Source organism: Dendrobates tinctorius, unplaced genomic scaffold (genome assembly GCF_039654945.1).
Source record: "Dendrobates tinctorius isolate UK_male_01 unplaced genomic scaffold, ASM3965494v1 ptg000303l, whole genome shotgun sequence".
Lineage (NCBI taxonomy): Eukaryota > Metazoa > Chordata > Amphibia > Anura > Dendrobatidae > Dendrobates > Dendrobates tinctorius.
In genome coordinates, this window is record NW_027361970.1 from 2786300 (window position 1) to 2809039 (window position 22740).

The 22740-nt window shown below is 45.4% G+C and overlaps 1 protein-coding gene across 3 annotated transcripts in view; it reads right to left on the minus strand.

The window, feature by feature from the left end:
- Positions 1 to 22740, minus strand: part of GRIK4 (glutamate ionotropic receptor kainate type subunit 4) — a 781551-nt gene that overhangs the window by 398803 nt on the left and 360008 nt on the right. For all 3 annotated transcript variants that reach the window (XM_073560724.1, XM_073560723.1, XM_073560725.1), the window contains one exon: positions 19175 to 19272. In XM_073560724.1, the coding sequence (XP_073416825.1) occupies positions 19175 to 19272 (98 nt within the window). The remainder of the gene's footprint in view (positions 1 to 19174; positions 19273 to 22740) is intronic.

The window sequence follows — 22740 nt, forward strand, 5'->3', positions numbered from 1 at the left end:
AGTATGGGTGCTGACTGCCTCCTAATCCTCCTGCTTCTCTTGGTCACATGCTTCCATTCCTCTCTTTCTTCAGGTGCACTTCGAATTTCTTCTCTTTCTGTAACATGAAGAGATAATTCTGCTGTGTCCAAGAACTCTTCACTTTCCTTAATGATCTTCAACGTAGCTAACCTCTCTTCGAGATTTTGCAACTTTTCCTCAAACAGGGACACAAGCTTGCATTTGTGGCATGTGAAGTTTGGCTTTTCCACTGGTAAGTCTGTGAACATGTAGCAAGAAATGCAGCTCACCAAATGGCTCCTGGCCTCTTCCATATTGAGATTTCTTAAAAACGATGAAAGATGAGCCAAAATTCTCCTCAAGACTCTTCCCCTGGTTTTCCGATTTCCTCTTTTCAGCTGCAACAGCCAAAACCCAGTGATCGTTGAGCTCGCGGAGACTCTTCACTTATCCCAGAAGACACTGGGAATATGCAAATGATCTCCTTAAGACTCTTCCCCTGGTTTTCCGATTTCCTCTTTTCAGCTGCAACAGCCAAAACCCAGTGATCGTTGAGCTCGCGGAGACTCTTCACTTATCCCAGAAGGCACTGGGAATATGCAAATGATCTCCTCAAGACTCTTCCCCTGGTTTTCCGATTTCCTCTTTTCAGCTGCAACAGCCAAAACCCAGTGATCGTTGAGCTCGCGGAGACTCTTCACTTATCCCAGAAGGCACTGGGAATATGCAAATGATCTCCTCAAGACTCTTCCCCTGGTTTTCCGATTTCCTCTTTTCAGCTGCAACAGCCAAAACTCAGTGATCGTTGAGCTCGTGGAGACTCTTCACTTATCCCAGAAGGCACTGGGAATATGCAAATGATCTCCTCAAGACTCTTCCCTTCAGCCATACCTGAGCTGCAGAGGTAGGAGCTGACCTGATCTGCAGAGGTAGGAGCCGTACATGGGTTGTAGAGGTAGGAGCCGTACCTGGGCTGCAGAGGTAGGAGGCGACCTGAGCTGCAGAGGTAGGAGCCGTACCTGGGCTGCAGAGGTAGCAGCCAACCTGGGCTGCAGAGGTAGCAGCCATACCAGGGCTGTAGAGGTAGGAGCCATACCTGAGCTGCAGAGGTAGCAGCCATACCTGAGCTGCAGAGGTAGGAGCTGTACTTGAGCTGCAGCGGTAGGAGCCGTACTTGAGAGATAGGAGCCGTACTTGAGCTGCAGCGGTAGGAGCCATACCTGAGCTGCAGAGGTAGTAGCCGAACTGATCTGCAGTGGTAGGAGCCGTATCTGGGCTGTAGAGGTAGGAGCCATACCTGGGCTGCAGAGGTAGGAGCCATACCTGGGCTGCAGAGGTAGGAGCTGTACCTGGGCTGCAGAGGTAGGAGCCGTACCTGGGCTGCAGAGGTAGGAGCCGTACCTGGGATGCAGAGGTAGCAGCCATACCAGGGCTGCAGAGGTAGGAGCCGTACCTGAGCTGCAGAGGTAGCAGCCATACCTGAGCTCTGCAGAGGTAGGAGCTGTGTTGTGAGTTCATTTTCCCCTTCACTACTGAGGCCCGAGGAACTCCCTCTTCTGGTGAAGAAAGGTAGTGAGCCTGATTGTCAAACACCTGGGGCTGATGATGATGACTGGCTGAGTGGAGTTAATGACTGGATATAAGGCTGCCAAAGCCCTTCTGGCCTGCGGGTGATTTCTCTGTGGACTTCTAGGAAACCAGTCTGATTCCTGCTCATCTAAAGCTAAGATTTCTGCTTTGCCTTTTTGCATTAGTGTTTTGTTTTCCTTGCTTTTCTGGATTTTGCCATTCCCTGCTGGGGTGAGCTGAATCTCCTTTTGCCTGTTGCTCTGTCTTCAGAATATTCCTGAGTACTGACATAGCTTTTTTGAAGCCTAGCGTCTTCAGGGCCTTTTTTACTGTCAGTTTGTTGGCTCTTATTTTCATAGGGTTTTTCACGGATTGCAGACAGCAGCCTTCCTCTCCTTTCCTAGCTAAGATAGCGTGGGCCCCATCTTTGCTCAGTCTATCTTTCTGTCTGTGTTTTGTTCTTTCTTCTTGCTTCACCGTCATTATATGTGGGGGGCTGCCTTTTGCTTTGGGGTCTGCTCTGGGGCAGTTTAGATTTCCCTTTCTGTCTTTAGGCTATGTAGTCCTCCGGCTGTGATCGAGGGGCCTAGGGCATCGTAGGAGCCCCCCACGGCTACTGCTAGTTGTGTTGATAGGTTCAGGGGTCTGCAATCCGATAGCTGCCAACTTCTCTGGTTTTCTGGACTTAGCTAGCATTTCTATTTTTGCCTCCTACGGTGACTCAATCATAACAGAGCTGTACTTGAGCTGCAGCGGTTGGAGCTGTACTTGAGAGATAGGAGCCTTACTTGAGCTGCAGAGGTAGGAGCCGTACCTGAGCTGCAGAGGTATGAGCCGTACCTGAGCTGCAGAGGCAGGAGCTGTATCCGAGCTGCAGAGGTAGCAGCCATACCTGGGTTGCAGAGTTAGGAGTTGCACCTGGGCTGCAGAGGTAGGAGCTGTACCTGCGCTGCAGAGGTAACAGCCATACCTGGACTACAGAGGTAAGAGCCGTACATGAGCTGCAGAGGTAGCAGCCATGCCTGAGCTGCAGAGGTAGGAGCTGTACGTGAACTGCAGCGGTAGGAGCCGTACCTGAACTGCAGAAGTAGGAGCCATACCTGAGCTGAAGAGGTAGGAGCCATACCTGAGCTGCAGAAGTAGGAGCCGTACCTGAGCTGAAGAGGTAGGAGCCATACCTGAGCTGCAGAGGTATGAGCCATACCTGAGCTGTAGAGGTAGAGGCTGTACCTGAGCTGCAGAGATAGGAGATGTACCTGACCTGCAGAGGTAGGAGACGTACCTGAGCTTCAGCGGTAGGAGCCGTACCTGAGCTGCAGAGGTAGGAGCTGTACCTAAACTGCAGAGGTAGGAGCCGTACCTGAGCTGCAGATAGGAGCCGTACCTGAGCTGCAGAAGTAAGAGCTGTACCTGAGCTGCAGAGGTAGGTGCTGTACCTGAGCTGCAGAGGTAGGAGCAGTACGTTGGCTGTAGAGGTAGCAGCCGTACCTGGGCTGTAGAGTTAGTAGTTGTACTTAAGATGCAGAGGTAGCACCTTTACCTGGGCTGAGGATGGTAGCAGCTGTGCCTGGGCTGTAGAGGTAGAAGTCGTACCTGTGCTCTAGAAGTAGCAGCTGTACCTTGTCTGTAGAGGTAGCAGCTGTACCTGGGCTGTAGAAGTAGCAGCTGTATCTGGGCTGTAGAGGTAGCACCTCTACCTGGGCTGTAGAGGTAGCAGCTGTACCTGGGCTGTAGAAGTAGCAACCGTACCTTGACTGCAGAGTTGGCACCTCTATCTGGGCTGTAGAGATAGCAGCTGTATCTGGGCTGTAGAGGTAGCAGCCGTACCTCGTTTGTAGAGGTAGCAGCCATGCCTGTGCTGTAGAGGTAGGAGCCGTACCTGGAATGCAGAGGTAGGAGCTGTGTGTGGGCTGTAGAAGTCGCTGACGTACCTGGGCTGTTGAAGTAGCAGCCGTACATGAGCTGTAGAGGTAGCAGCGGTACCTGGGCTGCAGAGGTAGCAGCCGTACCTGGGCTCTGATGTTTAAAGAGGAGCTGTCACTTAAAAGAAATATGTAATTGTTTTACAAGGTTTAAATGTTACTATTTTAGTCAATCTGGCATAGTTCGTTTTTTTTAATTTCTTTGCCTCTCTTCACCTGACACATGGCCTCCTCTTCCCTTTAGATAAATCTGGCCTTGTTATTCAGGAAGGTGTGGTCTTTAACTCTTCTCTGTGGGTTTCTTCATGAAGACCATATGGGTCGCCCTCGCACACCCAGGGCAGCGGGGTACTCGATACCCGGCCGGTGTCAAGGTGGGAATGTGTCACAGCTGCGGTGACCCGGTCCATGGCCCTGGGCGCCCAAGATCAATGGCGGTGATGTTAATGGTGTTATAGTTTATTAGAATAGTTTGTGACACCACCCGTGGTGTTTGGCAAGTAAGATGTTGAGCCAACGCTGCTTGCAGTTCCGCTGGGACTGATGGTGTGGTGCAGCAAAGATGGTGTAGCTCCCACAGGTGGAGCTGTAGTCCCAGGGCAGTGTAGGTGCAATGGATGAGGAGAGGCGCAGAATGGTATAGATGCTGGTACCCAGGTGTAGTGGTGCGGGAATAACTGGATGACACCAGGGTGTGCGGTTCCAAGGCTTTACTCACTGTTTGCAGTTAACACACAGGCCTGCCTCCGTACCGTGTTCTCCAGGTCAGGGCTCCAGCCAACCTCTAGGCAGGATAGGATTCTCCCTTCCACACACCGCCAACATGTACCTTACTGAACGACTCCTCCAATGCGCCTTTAGGTGCGAAGCACTACAGTACTTAGTTACCCTGAAATGCCTCTCTCTAGCTGTTCCTAGTCTTTACTTGCATGACAGACAGCTGTAGCCTGCTTCGGGGACTCCTCACTGTGTCCCGGCTCTCTATTCAGTTGCTGTTGTGTACCAAGTCTATCATGGGAGCAAGGCGTTAGCAGCTCACTACTCCTCCGGTGTCTGTTGCCGGACATAAAGATCCAATCAACCTCGGGGACCGGGCCCCGGCCTTTGCGCTCTTTGGACTGGAAGGGTTCTCTATCTTTCTTCAACCAGCTTCCCACCGTCCTTATATTCTCCTTCGTTCTGATCTGTTCTATCTCTCTTATGGAAGGTTAGGTTATCAATCTTATCAGTCTCTTTCTCTGGTCTTTCTCGTGCCAGCAGCCCAGATCACTGGGACCTGCTGCAGCACGTCCTTCAGACACCCATCTTCTCTCTCTTCTAACCAACTAACTAACTCACTCTTCCCACTCTTTTATATCATCTCACTCCACCCGCCTCCCAGCACATCTCGTGTTGCGAAGCAGCGTTCCACGAGGGGTGCTCTGCTAACCCCCAGCCTAAAGCTGTTAGGTGGCCCCACTGAACTATCCTGTGTGTGGAATGCAGGTGTGGAGCGTGGTCAGGAGTTCCCACCTTACCTGGATGGTGGGGCACTACAACTTAGGAGAAGGTACAGTACCTCTGTGGTGACTGAAGCCTAAGGGGCGCCACACCATACTCTTTGGTTACCGTGACAAGATTTGCATAAAGCGAAGAAGGGGTATATTACCCCTTCTTTGCTTTGATGTAAATCTTGTCTTGATAACCAGGAACAGAGAGAAGCCAGAACTAGATTTGGTGCAAATCGATTTGCATGACCCAATCCATCAGTCACCGGTCAGTAATCTGTGCTGTCAGTAGGGAGCCTTCCAGAAGCACCTCCTATCTCTGAGACACTTCTTTTGATTAAATTACCTGGTACAACATAAGATGTACATTATGCCACAACCGTGATGCTGTGACATGCTGGCAAATCAAAAGAAGAACAGCCGGGAGGCTTATATCAAGGCTCCCATACAGCGGCCACAAATCACTGATGTAGCCATTGGACCAAGTCCTGCAAATTCATTCACATTAAGTCTAGCCAGAACCAGTAAGAAAAATCACATCCTAGATTAAGAACAGCAGCCGCATTTAGACCATATAAAATAATTACATTTTCAGTCAGTGTGCGATCCGACAAGACATTGGATCACACTCGGACCAATGTTATTCTAGGGGACCGTGAGATTTTTTTTCCTTGCACAGAGCCTGCCTGTCCAAAGATAAAATCGTAGCATGTACAAGATTTAGATCTGAAAATGAACAAAACCAACTGGCGACAGAGCTATCATAAGGAAGTAGACTCAAATAGCTATATTCACAAATCCAGCTGTCATCTCCCAGCGTGGTTAACGAATATCCTTAAAGGTCAATTTATGCGTGTTTGACAAAATTGTACAGTCATTTACCACTATCTTACGGAAGCCATGCATATTAAAAAACTGTTTATAGACAAAGGATATGGATGAAAAAAAACTGCAAAAGTCCTTGAAAAAAGTTGAATCTATCACTAAGACCAATCTAATATATAACAATAAAAAAAAGTGCATCCCCACTATAATTGAACAGATTGGCCATTTGCCATTCATAACCCAATCTATAATAATAAATGCCCTAACCAGCTTCCGGTTGTAACAACTTCCGTCCAGTTGTAACCGGTGACGTCACCACACACACACGCACGTTAACCCTCAACACACCACACCGCCTCAACACACACTCCTCTCACCTTTCACCTACACTCATGTCCACTCACTCCACTCACTCACTCCACATACGTTCCTTTCTCTCACTCCGTTTCTCATACTCACACCGTCATCGTCGCTGCCCCGACATCTTCCTCCGCCGCCGCGATCCAGGATCCAGACGTTCTCCAGGCCGCCGACATCGGGATCCAAAAAGATGGCGTCGGCGAAATCTCGCGAGATTACGCCGACGCCATTTTGGATCCCGATGTCGCCCATGCCAGCGACATGTTGTTGCGGCGACGCCATCTTGAATATCGCGGGACTTCACGAAATCCAAGATGGCGTCCCGCAAGAACATGTCGGCGGCCTGGAGAACGTCTGGATCCTGGATCGCGGCGGCGGAGGAAGATGTCGGGGCAGCGACGATGACGGTGTGAGTATGAGAAACGGAGTGAGAGAAAGGAACGTATGTGGAGTGAAAGAGTGAGTGGACATGAGTGGAGGTGAAAGGTGAGAGGAGTGTGTGTTGAGGCGGTGTGGTGTGTTGAGGGTTAACATGGCAAGAGGTGTGAGGCTGTGTGCACACGCTGCGGATTTTGCTGCGGTTCCGCAGCGGTTTTGGCCGCTGCGGACCCGCAGCAGTTTTTGCTGCGGTGTACAGTACCATGATTCCCTATGGGAATCAAAAACCGCAGTGCAGACGGTGCGGAATTTTCTGCGCGGATTATCTGCGGTTTTCAATCCGCAGAAAGAATTGACATGTCAATTCTTTCTGCGGATTCTCCTGCGGTTTGCCATCTCCTCTATTGAGGAGATGAAAAACCGCAGGGCAAAACCGCAGAGCAATCCGCAGGTAAAACCGCAGGTCTTTTGACCTGCGGTTTCACCTGCGGATTTTACAAAATCCGCGCGGATGAATCCGCACCTAATCCGCAGCGTGTGCACACAGCCTTAACGACGTCGGCGAAATCTCGCGAGATTTCGCCGACGCCATCTTGCATTCGTGAAATTGCATCATTTACCTCACGCCGACTTGCTGTGCGGACGCTTGGCATTGCCTGTACGACCGTAACTACTGCTGCCTTGGTCCTATGCCTGTTTACTGCCGGTGTCTAATTACTGGACCAATTTGCCTGTACTGCCATAACTATTGCTACCTTGCTACTCTGCCGGTGTCTAATTACAGGGCTAATTTGCCTCTACCGCCATAACTACTGCTGCCTTGCTCCTCTGCCGGTGTCTAATTACAGGGCTAATTTGCCTTTACCGCCATAACTACTGCTGCCTTGCTCCTCTGCCGGTGTCTAATTACAGGGCTAATTTGCCTCTACCGCCATAACTACTGCTGCCTTGCTCCTCTGCCGGTGTCTAATTACAGGGCTAATTTGCCTATACCGCCATAACTACTGCTGCCTTGCTCCTCTGCCGGTGTCTAATTACAGGGCCAATTTGCCTATACCGCCATAACTACTGCTGCATTGCTCCTCTACCGGTGTCTAAATACAGGGCTAATTTGCCTATACCGCCATAACTACTGCTGCCTTGCTCCTCTGCCGGTGTCTAATTACAGGGCTAATTTGCCTCTACCGCCATAACTACTGCTGCATTGCTCCTCTGCCGGTGTCTAATTACAGGGCCAATTTGCCTATACCGCCATAACTACTGCTGCCTTGCTCCTCTGCCGGTATCTAATTACAGGGCTAATTTGCCTCTACCGCCATAACTACTGCTGCATTGCTCCTCTGCCGGTGTCTAATTACAGGATCAATTTGCCTCTGCCGCCATAACTACTGCTGCCTTGCTCCTCTGCCGGTGTCTAATTACAGGGCTAATTTGCCTCTACCGCCATAACTACTGCTGCCTTGCTCCTCTGCCGGTGTCTAATTACAGGATCAATTTGCCTCTACCGCCATAACTACTGCTGCCTTGCTCCTCTGCCGGTGTCTAATTACAGGATCAATTTGCCTCTACCGCCATAACTACTGCTGCCTTGCTCCTCTGCCGGTGTCTAATTACAGGGCTAATTTGCCTCTACCGCCATAACTACTGCTGCCTTGCTCCTCTGCCGGTGTCTAATTACAGGATCAATTTGCCTCTACCGCCATAACTACTGCTGCCTTGCTCCTCTGCCGGTGTCTAATTACAGGGCCAATTTGCCTCTACCGCCATAACTACTGCTGCCTTGCTCCTCTGCTGGTGTCTAATTACAGGGCCAATTTGCCAATACCGCCATAACTACTGCTGCCTTGCTCCTCTGCTGGTGTCTAATTACAGGATCAATTTGCCTCTACCGCCATAACTACTGCTGCCTTGCTCCTCTGCCGGTGTCTAATTACAGGATCAATTTGCCTCTACCGCCATAACTACTGCTGCATTGCTCCTCTGCTGGTGTCTAATTACAGGGCCAATTTGCCTATACCGCCATAATTACTGCTGCCTTGCTCCTCTGCCGGTGTCTAATTACAGGGCCAATTTGCCTCTACCGCCATAAGTACTGCTGCCTTGCTCCTCTGACTGTTCACTGCCTGTGTCTAATTACAGGGCCAATTTGCCTCTACCGCCATAACTACTGCTGCCTTGCTCCTCTGCCGGTGTCTAATTACAGGGCCAATTTGCCTCTACCGCCATAACTCCTGCTGCCTTGCTCCTCTGCCGGTGTCTAATTACAGGGCCAATTTGCCTCTACCGCCATAACTACTGCTGCCTTGCTCCTCTGCCGGTGTCTAACTACAGGGCCAATTTGCCACTACCACTTCATAACTACTGCTGGGCAATTACAGGGTCAATTAGTATCTGTTTACTCTACAATACTCCAGGACGCCTTCTTCACTGCCAGATAACTGCCAAATAGACTCCTTTACCTGTGCCAACATGAGTCATAACAAAAAGTATGCCAATGCCAGTGAAAGGAAAGCAGCTTTAGCACTATGACAAAAACAACGCCGTGCTAATGAGACTCCTGAGGAAAAACACCATCGCCTTGAGAAGATTAAGGCTTATAAACGCCGTCGCCTCACACACGAATCCCCTAACTCTAAATCCATAAGATTGGCTGAAGAAGCCTCTGCACGCCGTCACCGCCGACAACAGACGGCCTCTTCCTCATCATTATTATTAGACTCACAACAGGATGCTTCCACATCAGCATGTGGAACAATTTACTGCTACACTTCATCCCATATGCCGTTCACTGACATAACTAATCAGCAATCTGTTTCTGCCCTATCAATACCACCATTCAATACCGATGCACAGTATGCCAATGCCAGTGAAAGAAAAGCAGCTTTAGCACTACGACAAAAACAACGCCGTGCTAATGAGACTCCTGAGGAAAAACAGCATCGACTTGACAAGATTAAGGCTTATAAACGCCGTCGTCTCACACACGAATCCCCTAACTCTAAATCTATTACATTGGCTGAAGAAGCCTCTACACGCCATCACCGCCAACAACAGACGGCTTCTTCCTCATCATCTATAATAATAAATGCCTTAAGCAGCTTCCGGTTGTAACAACTTCCGTCCAGTTGTAACCGGTGACGTCACCACACACACGCACATGTTATCCCTCAACACACCACACCGCCTCAACACACACTCCTCTCACCTTTCACCTCCACTCACTCTTTCACTCCACATACGTTCCTTTCTCTCACTCCGTTTCTCATACTCACACCGTCATCGTCGCTGCCCCGACATCTTCCTCCGCTGCCGCGATCCTGGATCCAGACGTTCTCCAGGCCGCCGACATGTTCTTGCGGCGACGCCATCTTGGATTTCGTGAAATCCCGCGAGATTCAAGATGGCGTCGCCGCAAGAACATGTCGCTGGCGTGGACGACTCGGGATCCAAAAAGATGGCGTCGGCGAAATCTCGCGAGATTACGCCGACGCCATTTTGGATCCCGATGTCGTCCACGCCGGCGACATGTTCTTGCGGAGACGCCATTTTGGATCGGCGAAATCCCGCGATAGTCAAGATGGCGTCGCCGCAAGAACATGACGCCGGCGAGGACGACGTCGGGATCCAAAATGGCGTCGGCGAAAACTCGCGAGATTTCGCCGACGCCATTTTGGATACCGACGTCGTCCACGCCGGCGACATGTTCTTCCGGCGACGCTATCTTGACTATCGCGGGATTTCACGATACTCAAGATGGCGTCGCCGCAAGAACATGTCGCCGGCGTGGACAACGTCTGGATCCAGGATGGCGCCGGCGGAAGAAGATGTCGGGGATCGTGGAGCAGCGGCGATGACGGCGTGAGTATGAGAGACGGAGTGAGAGAAGGGGTCGTATGTGGAGTGGAAGAGTGAGTGGAGATGGTGAAAGGTGAGAGGAGTGTGTGTTGAGGAGTGTGTGTGTTGAGGGTTAACGTGGCAAGAGATGTGATGCTATCGCATCCTCCCGATGCGATAGCATCGGGCCATAATCTAGTTCCAAAATAACTGTGGATTTTTTTAAAAGAATCATTCAAAAATACTGACCTATCCTAAAGCAGGATAAAATTATAGGGGACCACCTGCCCCCATAACCTAAATTTGTATATATGAAAGCCCAAACTTTGGGTAGCCTTATAGCCCCAACAACGAAGCAATGGACTTACTTGAAAAGTAAAATCAGTACCACACAGAGTTGTAGCATAAAGCCAGTAGGTTTTACACCATGTGGGTACTATTTTAGCTACACCAAAACCCCACCGAGAAGGTATACACGATTCACATTCACACTTGGATCTGAATATTTCAGATTAAGGATGCAATCTCATGCCACACATCAGGAGTAATATATGTCATCCAGTGTCCATGCAAAAAACTATATGTGGGCCGCACGTGATTTAATTTCTTTATATATTTCATATATTTGGCTTACATGCATGTAGATAATTATACACAGGTTTCAAAGTTACAACATAACATTTTATTACCTGATCAACCTTATATAAGGGCCCACCATATACTTTTTTGTCCATTTCTTAGCAGAATTTTTTTTTCCCAAACAAATAGCTCACTCTGGGACTTATTCCCTTGCTGTTTCCCCAGAAGTCCTTTCTTTTTGGAGGCCTGTCTGATCTTAACTCTCTGCATTAATTTGGTGCCCCCAAACTCCCCATCCCAGGTGTTCCTATGTGTGGGTTGGAGGTCCTCACCTGAGGTATAGAATTTGATTTATGCAGATCTTGAGAGAGAAGTTGAGCTCGCTCTGAATAAAGAGCGTGATCGGTGGTGTACCTACGATAAAAATTACAGACCTCTCCATTCTTTGTAGGTGGGAAAACTTGCAAAATCTGCAATGTATCACTTATTTTCCCTACGGTATATATTCTCTCGGAAACTCATACTGAAAATTTTCATCACAAGAATCCATCATTGAGGGATTTTCAGAGTCCAGCCGAAAAGGAGGCTTTGCTAGCTTTGGAGCATTTGCTTAGGCAGTGAACATCAGGTGCCCAAGGTAGGTTTCCTCAATTTATCATGCCAAAATATTCACCAAATTGGTTCTAGATTATTTCAATCTTTTATCCACATGGCGAAGATACCATAATTTAAACCATCAACAAAAAATGGCTCTCCGTGAATTGCAGTCTTATGATGATGAAATATATAAGGCAGAGGAAAAAGGGGGCAACATTGTTACTTGGTCCACTGTTAAATACGAATGGGAAGTTTATTGTCAGTTACAGTGGATGGGAAGAAAAACATTAGACTCGAACATGAAGCCAGAAATTATACTGATGAAGGATATGAGGTACGGCAAAGAAGACCCAAGACAACATACTCAGAAGGGAGGTAAGAAAATTTCTAAAAAAATCTACAGAGAGGAGATTAGAACAAAACAAAATCCTTTAAACTGCATGCTCGCAAATGCCAGATGGAAGAACTAGAAGAAATATCTACAGGTAACTATGACATAGTGGAAATATCCGAGACATGGTTAGATGAAAGCTATGACTGGGCAGTTAACTTACAGGGTTACAGATTGTTTAGAAAGGATCTTAAAAATCGGTGAGGAGGATGGGTTTGTCTTTATGTAAAGTCTTGTCTAAAGTCCACTTTAAGGGAGGATATTCGTGAAGGGAATGAGGATGTCAAGTCCATATGGGTCGAAATACACGGAGGGAAAAATAGTAACAAAATTCTCATTGGGGTCTGTTACAAACCCCCAAATATAACAGAAATCATGGAAAGTCTACTACTAACGCAGGTAGATGAAGCTGCAACCCATAATGAGGTCCTTGTTATGGGGGACTTTAACTACCCGGATATTAACAGGGAAACAGAGACCTGCAAAATGAAAATGAAATGCTAGGTGAAATGCCAAGAGACAAAGAAAACCCTATATTAATGGTCACCAATCTAACCTAAGAATAATAATAATAATTTTAGTTCTATAGCGCCAACATATTCCGCAGCAGTTTACATTATAGAGGGGACTTCTACAGACAATAGACATTACAGCATAGCAATAATCACATAGATCATAACAGATACCAATAGGAATGAGGGCCCTGCTGACAAGCTTACAATCTGTAAAGGGGAGACACGAAAGGTGGATGGTAACAATTGCTTTTATTGTTTTTATTGTTTGGACCATCCCTAGTGTAAGAATCGGGTGTTCCTGTTGCTGCGTGAACTAGTTAACAGTCTATATATGTAACAGTACAGACACAGAGGGCTATTAAATGCAAAAAGCATTTCAGAACATGATGTGAGGAACCTGGTTATGGTAACCACACAGGGATATTTAAGTTAATGCGTTGAGGCGATAGGTCAGTCTGAATAAATGCATTTTTATGGCATGCCTAAAACTGTGGGGATTGGGGATTAACCATATTAGCCTGGGTAGTGCATTCCAAAGAATTGGCGTGGCACGTGAAAAGTCTTGGAGACGGGAGTGGGAGGTTCTGATTAATGAGGATGTTAACCTCAGGTCATTAGCAGAACGGAGGGCACGGGTAGGGTGGTAGGCTGAGACGAGGGAGGAGATGTAGGGTGGTGCTGAGCCACGGAGTGCTTTGTGGGTGAGGGTAATAAGTTTATACTGAATTCTGGAGTGGATGGGTAACCAGTGTAAGGACTGGCACAAGGAAGAGGCATCGGTATAATAATTGGTGAGGAATATGATCCTAGCTGCAGCATCCAGGACAGATTGGAGTGGGGAGAGTTTAGTAAGAGGGAGACCGATTAGTAGAGAGTTACAATAGTCCAGACGAGAATGAATAAAAGAAACAGTAAGAGTTTTTGCAGAGTCGAACGTAAGAAAGGGTCGAATTCTAGAAATGTTCTTGAGGTGCAGATAACAAGAGTGAGACAGTGATCGGATGTGCGGGGTGAATGAAAGCTCGAAATCAAGTATGATCCCAAGACAGCGGGCATGTTGCTGGGGAGTAATGGTGGAACCACACATGGAAATGGCAATGCCGTGCATAGGTAGGTTAGTAGAGGGAGGAAACACGAGAAGTTCATTATTTGACAGGTTCAGTTTCACATATATGGAGGACATGATGTTAGAGACAGTGGTAAGACAATCACTGGTGTTTTCCAAAAAGGCAGCATAGAGATGGTACTGGAACCCAAATCTACTGATTGCTTGACCAATAGGGGCAGTATACAAAGAGAAGAGGAGGAGGCCTAGAACCGATCCTTGAGGAACCCCCACAGTAAGGGGAAGAAGGGAGAAGGAGGAGCCAGCAAAAGATACAGTAAAAGAGTGCTCAGAGAGATAGGAGGAGAACCAAGAGAGAACGGTGTCCTTGATGCCAATGGAACAGAGCATAGTGAGGAGGAGCTGATTATCCACAGTGTTGAATGCTGCGGAGAGATCCAAGAGAATTAGCATGGAGTAGTGAACATTAGATTTAGCTGTTAGAAGATCATTAGAGGGTCGAGGAGAGAGTTATCTGAGAATTAGCAGATAAGATGGGTGTGAACCAGGCGTTCCAGGAGTTTAGAGATGAAGGGAAGATTAGAGACAGGTCTATAGTTAGCGGCACAGTTTTGGTCGAGGTATGGTTTTTTAAGTAATGGTTGTATTGTATGATGGCATGCCTAAATGAGGAAGGAAAGATACCGGAAGAGAGAGAGAGGTTAAATATTTTAGCTAGGTGAGTGGTGACAGCAGGGGAAAGGGACTGGAGGAGACGTGATGGAATGGGGTCACTGGTTCAAGTGGTAGGGCGAGAAGATGCAAGGAGCCTGATTAAGAAGAGGTGCGAAACCAGCTAAATATGATTAAAATTGATAAATCTCTGGGTCCGGATGGCATACACCCACGAGTGCTAAGAGAACTAACTAATGTAATAGACAAACCATTATTTCTTATATTTAAGGACTCTATAGCAACGGGGTCTGTTCCACAGGACTGGCGCATAGCAAATGTGGTACCAATATTCAAAAAGGGCTCTAAAAGTGAGCCTGGAAATTATAGGCCAGCAATTCTCTAACTGGGTTGCTGTGACCCGTGGGGTACTGCAGGGGTTGGTGTTGGGACCTATTCTTTTCAACATATTTATTAATGACCTGGTAGAAGGTTTACACAGTAAAATATTGATATTTGCAGATGATACAAAACTATGTAAAGCAGTCAATACAAGAGAAGATAGTATTCTGCTACAGATGGATCTGAATAAGTTGGAAACTTGGGCCGAAAGGTGGCAGATGCGGTTTAACAATGATAAATGTAAGGTTATACACATGGGAAGAAGGAATCAATATCACCTTCACACACTGAACGGTAAACTACTGCGTAAATCTGACATGGAGAAGGACTTGGGGATCCTAGTTAATGATGAACTTACCTGGAGCAGCCAGTGCCAGGCAGCAGCTGCCAAGGCAAACAGGATCATGGGGTTCATTAAAAGAGGTCTGGAAACACATGATGAGTGCATTATACTGCCTCTGTCCCTGGTTAGACCACACATAGAGTACTGTGTACAGATTTGGGCACCAGTGCTCAGGAAGGTTATAATGGAACTAGATCGAGAAAGAAATTAATAAAGAGGATGGGGGAACTACAATACCCAGAGTGATTAGCAAAATTAGGATTATTTAGTCTAGAAAATAGATGGCTGAGGGGCGAAATAATAACCATGTACAGTATAAGTATATAAGGGGACAATGCAAATATCTCCCTGAGGATCTGTTTATACCAAGGAAGGTGATGGTCACAAAGAGGCATTCTCTGCGTCCTCCTGGACATCCGATTGTGTCAGACATCAATGGTCTATGTGACTCAGTGAGTAGATTTAATGACTTTTACCTAAAATCTATTGTGGAGACATTACTATCTTATGTTAAAGACATGATGGACATCCTCACTAGGGTTGACAGTATCTTTGTGGAAGCTGATACAATATTAGTGACAGCAGATGTAGAATCTCTCTATACCTGTATCAATCATCAGGATGGTATGGCAGCGGTCCGCATTTCCTGAGTACTGGCAAACAGGACAGCCATTTATGTGATCTTAATCTCGAGCTGCTGCACTTTGTCCTCACCCATAACTTTTTAATTTTTAAAAATGTATTTATTTTATTTACATAGGTGCGGCACAGACATGGTTTTTGTACACCACCCTGGGCTCCTGGGAGAGGACCATCTTTGGCGACGAAGGGGTGTGGGATGTTGACCATGTGCTGTGTTGGCTTAGGTACATTGATGATGTGCTTATTTTCTGGTGGGAGACAGTGCAGCAGCTCGATTTGTTTGAGTCAACTGAATGCTAATTCTTTGAATATTAAATTGACTTACAAGTATGATGCTAGGAGAATCGACTTTTTGGACATCAGTATAATGGTGGACCAAGATTCCTCTATATAGAATGATGTCTATCGAAAGTTAACATGGGCCAATTCTCTAATACATGCAACATCTGCTCATCATGTTGCTATCATTAGGGCTGTCCTAGTTGGACAATTCCTCAGGATGAGGCGGATATGCTCATCTGAAGATTAATTTGAGATGCAGGCTGAGAACCTTAGGATGAGATTTGAACAGAGGGGGGACAGTTGTAGGTGTATAAAAAATTAATATAAGCGAGCAGAGTCTAAACCCCAAAACCAATTGCTGTACCAACATAATCGAAAATGAGACCAAGATGATACAATCCGGTTTATTTCGACATACAATCATGAATGGACTAATATGAGAGCTTTCTTGGCCAAACATTGGCCGATACTTAAAACTGAGCCTTCCCTGGGACCTTTCCTTGCTGAACTACCCCCTACCCCTGCACTCTAGAAACTTAAAGGATATTTTTTCTTTTGTAAAGAGTCATAAAGTTCCGAAAAAGGCAAACCCCTTTGGTTCAAGGGGGCTGACTTTGGGATGTTATCCTTGCCTGTGCCAATGTCCTTAGCAGCACCTCCTTTGACTCAGCCGATGGGACAGAGCATTTTCACATCAATCATCACATTTCTTGTAGTACTATGAATGTGATTTATTATGCGACATGCGGCTGCCCTATGATAAATGTGGGTCTCACTTCAAGGGAACTGAAAGTCAGGGTGCGAAAGCATGTGAGGCACATTGGCACTGCCAAGACAGTGGCCAACATCTCTGATTAATAAGAAAATTCACCTTAATTTTTGAATTTTTCATAATAGTGATCCCAAATCCATAAAAATAAGAGGTATTGATGCAATCCACATTGCACCAAACAGAGGGAGTCCGACATGGGCGTACTATCACTCCCAATGTTAGAAAGGGGTTAAACTCCTAGTAATCCACCTGTTTGCATACATTTTATATGTATATATACTGTATATTTTTAATGCACAATTATATGTACTCAAATCATTTTAAACATATTTTTAGATTTATTTATTTATACCATCCTTGCTTATCTATTTGTATTTCTATGTATTTCTTGTGATGGTCTGTAGTTTTTAATATTCTATTAATAGCTACTGAGGGGGATGCAGAGGGGCGGTCTGAGGGCCCCCCAAAACTATGCTATTGTTAACTGCGCAGTGCACTCATGCAGTTAAACTCTGTGGCAGAGCAGCAATGCACTTCCAATCGGCCACTATGGGGCATGTGAACGGTGGATGGGGTTGACCCAGTGCCAGCACCGAGCCCCTCGCTCGTCATCGAAAGTTCAACTGGATGCCGATACAGTTGAAAGAAATGATGAGAGAAGGAGCATCAAGCTCCCTCTCCCATCATTCCCCCTCTGCGTCTGACATCACTGACGCAGACAATGACAGGGGGTGTGATGATTTCACTACATGGCACCTGCTGTGCTGAGATGTGTGGGCGCTCGGAGCAGCGGGGGAACATGGAGGAGAGGTGAGTATTGTATTTTTTTTCTATGGGGAGTGCAATATACTGTATGGAGTTCTATGGGGAGTGCATTATACTGTATAGTGGCCTATGGGAAGTGCATTATACCATATAGACATATAGAAGCCTATGGAGAGTGCATTATACTACATATAGACCTATGGGGAGTCCATTATACTATATGGAGGCCTATGGGGAGTAAATTATACTATATAGAAGCCTATTGGGCATGCATTATACTATATTGAGGCCTATGGGGAGTGCATACATCAAAAACCCCCAGAAGGTTAGAGATTTGTGGCCTCCCGTCCAGCTGCCAGGTAGCACTGACCTGGATGCTGAAAGGGAGTCCCTTGGATACAGCAGACAGTCCTGGATTTGGGTCTGTGCCCTGCAGCCTCAGGCATCTGCTGAATTGAATATCCCTCACTGCCACCGCCCTTGTGACATCTTGTCCTGGTAGGGGATAAAGAAATGGTAAATGGGTGTTTATTGGGATGTGACCAAAGGCATGGCCAAAATTTGCCAATTTGTCCCTCTTTCTATTGTTTAATAGATGGGAGGTATTTTCAATCTATTGCTGCTGCTGGAATTACACAGACATTCACAGGCTGAGAGATATGTGCAATCCTCCATGTCAGGCATGTGAGAGTCTGATTCTAGAGCAGAGGACATTGACACAGAGTGATTGGGCGGCGGAACAATTACCAATGTGTGAGGGGAGCAGATAATCCTGCAACCGAACCACACCCACAGACCAGCCAGGTTACCAGATGTCCACCACCTCCTGGCTCATCTAAGGGATCGAGCCTACAGTCCTGTGTCCTAGGCATCTGGATCCTACAGCACTAAGCTGGATCCTTGTGTGGCCCCCAGACCTGCTACATCAAGGACTCAGTAGCTACTGCTGCAACTTAGGTTCCACTGTTGAGAAGTTAGAGAACAGGCTGCCACGAGAGGTGGTGAGTTCTCCTTCAATAGAAGTCTTAAAACAGAGGCTGGACAGACATCTGTCTGGGATGATTTAGCGAATCCTGCTTTGAGCAGGGGGTTGGACCAGATGGCCCAAGAGGTCCCTTCCAACTCTACCATTCCATGATTCTATGATTCTCTGATTCTAACTGTTGCTGAAGGGATTTTGTTTCGGTTGTGAATCTATTTAAGTGCACCAAGAGTTCCTGCACACGAGCCAACATCAGCGGCAACTAAGCCCCATTATTGGACTGTTTAAAGGGGAACCGTCATCCCTAAAATTCAGGTTTACTGCAAAGCCCCTTCTTTTATTAGCTGTAGTGCTGCCTTAGCTGCACATATTAGGTCCTGCTTCTATTATGGTCCATGTTTAGCTAGCTCGCTTTGACACTATTAGAGCTCCTTTGTATACAAGCAATAACATTAGCCATGAGATACATCACAAAACATTTTACGCTTCTCGCTAACATCATAAACTACACTGTAATTATATTTCTTGTAAGCGGAGCAAATGTGGAACAGTGACATCCATATAAAAGAACCAAACTGATACAATGCTAGTTTATTGCTTTCAAGTGCATAAATAGATGCCGGTTATGTACAGTTTTAGGATAAGCATTGTTAAATATTTGGTTCCACTTTACAGACATAATTGTCAAACAAATCAGAGAAAAACATCTAACATAGCATAGAGTAAAAGATCAAAGAAATGAAATGACAAAAGTGTCATGGCAGGTTAGAATAGCAAAGTATACAACAGATTTATTGCTAGAGCAGGCTAACCTCCTTCTCTCCACAGATGTTGCTGATGATGGAGCTGGATGACGGGCTATACGATGGGCCCAGAACCCCCAAAACTCCTTTGGGAAGAATCTGGCACACTGTAGCAAGGAGATAAAATTTCTGAGTTATTTATGTATCAACAAGGCTTTTCTTCTCTTTCAATTTCATGGAAGAAATTGTGATTTAACGCAAGCGAACAATACAGCAAAAAACACAGACACATTGATCATGTACATAAATTATTGTTCTTCTCACTCTCTGTGGATTACCCAAAATGAATCAGTATGGAAGTTGTCCCATTTTTAAAGCTTAGATGTATGACTAATGTATTGAGTTGCAAAATATTCATATATATCTGTCTAGTTTTTTTTTTTCTTTGCAGGAACATAGGAAACAAGTCCTATAGATACAATGAGGTAGGACCAAAGAGCAATGTGATCTCCAACTCTAGTCATCAAGAGCCACCAATCGATCGTGTTTGCAGGATTTTTTCATTTTTGACTAGGTGATAATTGCATCTTGTGTGCAATACTAAGGAATTCTTGAAAACATGATCTTTTGGTGGCTCTTGAGGACTGGAGTAAGGGAACACTGGTCTACATTGGAGCTACACTGCAATACCAGACACAGCCTGTATGAGTGGCACAGATTTGTACAAATTATGCTGTTTTTCCTAATCTGAGACAACGCTATTCACCGGTTTAATTCTATCTTACATTTCAAAAGCATTTAAAGGGGTCTTCCAATGCCCAAGTACGGTAATAGGTGTAACAATAATAATATCCAAATATGTTCTAAATAATCAACACTAAAATATGTAGGATAGCACTTTGCTTAAGCAATATATCACAATGCCCCAGTAATTGTTATATAATGTATATCAAAAAGAAATGAAGTGAACAAAAGATCCTTCAAATATTAAAGTTTATTTTAATATCAAATACATACAAAATAATGAAATACAATGTGTAAAATACAATTGCCTCTAACATGATGGACACAAAAATAGACCCAGCTTCAAATAGTATCAGACATAATAGGCAAAGTAAATATTAATAATGGTAGTTTGCTCCTTAGGTAAATGGAACAATCATATCGTGCCACCTATATATTAAACACCAGTGTGTTTGGTATAGCGCAAATAAATGACAGTTGTCTAATAATAAACAGCAGAAACAACTTGGCTTACTCAAAAACCGTGAGCTGGGTCATGTGTCCCTCCACCTCAACACTCATTTAATTTTGCTTCCTCAGGAGGAGTCTCCTCAGTAAGTAGGATGAAACGTGCATCGGGGGTGGAGGGACTATTTTCATGTAACTCATATTAGAAGCACTTGTATTGTATACCTTGTATTTCATTTTTTTTAATTTATTTTATATTATAATAAACTTTCATATTTTAAGGCTCTTTCGTTCATTTCATTTGCCTTGGGTACATATAATAATTACTGGGGCATTGTGATATATCAATTAGAAATGTAGTATAGTGGCTTAGGTATTCATGGTTATGACAACTCATATACAGTAGTGACAGTTAGTTAGTTACTAGTGGTCATAACCATAGATTTCTAAGCTGCTGCAATGCCCTGCAAAAGGGGTAAGCGATAGATTGAATCAAGAACTATACTACATTTCTAATTGGAGGTATTTGCTAATATTATTAATATTACACCAACTTCATATTGGGAAGTAATACCCCTTTAAGTCATTAAAAATAAAAACACATTAAATACTTAAGTAATAGTACAGTTCATAAGCTGCTGAACTTTTTATCTTGGGCTACTATATAATTTTAATGTGGTTGTGCATCTTGTCTTCCCCAAGCCTTTCTCTCAGTACACAGCATGTAATGTATAGGGGCACCTGAACTAGCACAGATATGATAGACAGGGTTTCCAGACACTGTATTAAAGAACTCACAGTGGCCATTGATGTAAATGCAGTTAGCTGTTGCGTATCTAGATTTTTTTGTAACATAAAAGGTTAGCACATTAAATGAGAATGATGGGACAAGGAGAGTTATTGAAAAAATGATTAACAATTGGCTTAGTGTTGGGTAACAGAGGTGGGTTATAACAGAGCAGGGCCGGCGTTAGGGGCAGGTCTAATTGGACAATTACCCAGGGCCCCCACTCCACCAGGCGTTCCCAGACCGTGGCATGCCATTATTAGCAGTATACCATAAGGCCGCTATGGGGCCCGTGAATCGGGGGGGCTTCGTGCCAGCCCTGGCTCATTCACATCCCACTCAGGCATCGCACATTCAATTGTATCAGCATCAAGGATGCTGATACAGTTGAAAGCAATGCTTGAGAAGGGAAGTTGTTTGTTCCCTCCCCGATCATTCTTCCTCAGTATCTGATGTCTCATTCAGCGGATGCAAGAATGTCACTTCTTTGTACCACACTGTGCTGGGCAGTGTAGCTGCTGAGGTGATGGCCTGTGTAGACTGGAGCAGCAGTGGAAAGGGGGAGGTGAGTATGTATTTTTTATTTTTAAATCAGTGAATACATTGTGGTGGCCATAACAATGCATGGAGGAATATGGGGTGTGCATTATACTCTATGGAGGACTATAGGGGTGCATTATACTATATGGAGGACTATGGGGTGCATTATACTATGTGAAGGACTATGGGGCTCATTATACTATATGGAGAAACATGTGGGTACATTATACTATATGGAAGGTAATGTTGGGCCGATTTTACTATATGGAAGAAAATGTGGAGACCATTATTATATTTGGAGGGCTATGTGGGGTCCATTATACTATATGGAGGGCTGTGTGGGGACCATTATAATATTTGGAGGGCTACTGGAGACTATTATAATATTTGGAAGGCCATGTGGGGGCCATTATAATATTTGGAGGGCTATGTGGGGCCACCATACAATATGAAAGGCTATGTGGGAGAATGTATACCATATTGAGGGCTATGCCATCATTCTGTATGTGAGCAATTATACAGTGTGAAGTTATGTGTGGGATCCACCATATTTGGGGAGGGCCATGTGGGGTTATACTGTTTGCAAGGCTGTGTGGAGGCCAATTCAATTAGTGTTTAAAGGGCTGAGTGGGGTCCATTATGCTCTTTATGTATGTACTTAATTTATGTATATATCTGTATGTAAGTGCACCATGTATGCATCTATCTGTATGTAGGTGCTGTGTATACATGTATCTGTATGAGTGTTCTCTGTGTACAGTATATGTGTGTTTAACATGCAGTTTGTGTATATGTGTGTGTCACATACTGTATGTGTTTAGCATTCACATTTATAAATACCGGGAGCACAAACAAGAGTCTCTAGGTGTAAACATCAGCAGTTGCCCAACGAACGAGCAAAATGCTGCCTTATCATCGAGTGATTGGATTGCTTAGGCCGGAACAAAAATCATTGTTCTCAGCAGCACATCGCCTGGTGAAAACTGCAGATGTTCTGCTGATAACATAATACTATATGGGGACAGAATGATCTACTAGTGATCTTTCTGTCCCTGTCATTCTTCCTCAGCAGGTGTAAAGAGGCCGGGAAACAAGCACAAGAGTGAGGACTCTCAAT